This window comes from Vollenhovia emeryi, unplaced genomic scaffold (assembly GCF_000949405.1).
Source record: "Vollenhovia emeryi isolate VEMERY1.0 unplaced genomic scaffold, V.emery_V1.0 DF951343.1, whole genome shotgun sequence".
Classification (NCBI taxonomy): Eukaryota; Metazoa; Arthropoda; class Insecta; order Hymenoptera; family Formicidae; genus Vollenhovia; species Vollenhovia emeryi.
Window position 1 is genome coordinate 1 of NW_011955023.1, and position 1,105 is coordinate 1,105.

At 49.1% G+C, this 1,105-nt stretch overlaps 1 protein-coding gene across 1 annotated transcript; it reads right to left on the bottom strand.

Annotated features, from left to right (window-relative positions):
* Window positions 1-7: 7 nt before the first annotated feature.
* LOC105561264 lies at window positions 8-1,075 on the bottom strand (the record flags this gene model as incomplete). The annotated part of the gene is made up of 1 exon (XM_012011119.1): window positions 8-1,075. A coding segment is annotated over exon 1 (1,068 nt), but the record flags the coding sequence as incomplete, so codon positions are not given.
* Between the last annotated feature and the right edge of the window lie 30 nt (window positions 1,076-1,105).

Genomic DNA, 1,105 nt, shown 5'->3' on the forward strand with positions numbered 1-1,105 from the left:
TCTTCACCATCGCAAGTGAAGGTTCCGGTATCGTAGATGGTGCACGACCCATGAGGAAGTGACCAGGCGTCAACGCATTGAGATCCTCAGGATCGTCCGTAAGCGGGCATAGAGGTCGAGAATTGAGGGTAGCCTCAACCTGAGCAAGAAATGTGGTCGTCTCTTCGTATGTGAGCAATGTATCTCCAACGACTCGTTTCAAGTGAAACTTAACGGATTTGACTCCCGCCTCCCACTTACCCCCGAAGTGAGGTGCAGAAGGCGGGTTGAATTTCCATTGCGTTCCGTCATTGGCCAGCAGAGAGGCCAAATTGCTCAATTCCTTCGAAGAAGAAGAGAAGAGCCTTTGCAGCTCGGAATCTGCACCCTTGAAATTTGTGCCGCAGTCGCTCATAAGGGTGGCACAAATACCCCTTCGGGCAGTGAAACGCTTGTAAGCAGCCATGAATGCCTCGGTAGTGTAATCAGTCACAAGCTCCAGATGAATGGCTGAAGTCGAGTGACAGACAAACAGCGCAATATACGATTTATATGTGCGCGCGTTTCTGCCTTTCCAGGTTTTGGTGGTAAAGGGTCCAGCGTAATCGACGCCGGTATGCAGAAATGCACGAGATGGAGTTATGTTCTCCACTGGTAGTGGCCCCAATAATTGTTGCGCTCTTTTGCGCCGAAAGCGTGAGCATCGAACACATTTGAGAATAAATGACCGTATAGGGGCTCTTCCTCCGATTATCCAGTAGTCGTTACGTATAAAAGCGGTAGTGAGTTGAGTGCCTCCGTGCAAAGTTCGAAGATGCGCATCCGCAATTATCAGCCCGGTGAAGGGTGAGTCTTTCGGAAGAATGAGTGGATGCTTAGCATTAGCCGAAAGATCGGAGAAGTGTAAGCGACCACCAACTCGTAGAATTCCGTTTGCGTCTAGAAACGGGGATGATCGGAGGAGAGAGCTTGTTTTTGGCATGGATTGGTCTTTGGAGAGTATCTCCAATTCCCGACGAAAAGAACCCTTTTGAGTCCGCTTGACCCAGAACGTTCTCGCATTGTCTACTTCTTGAGTAGTTAATGGCGAAACCATCAGAGAGTCAGACCTGCGTTTTAATATTGA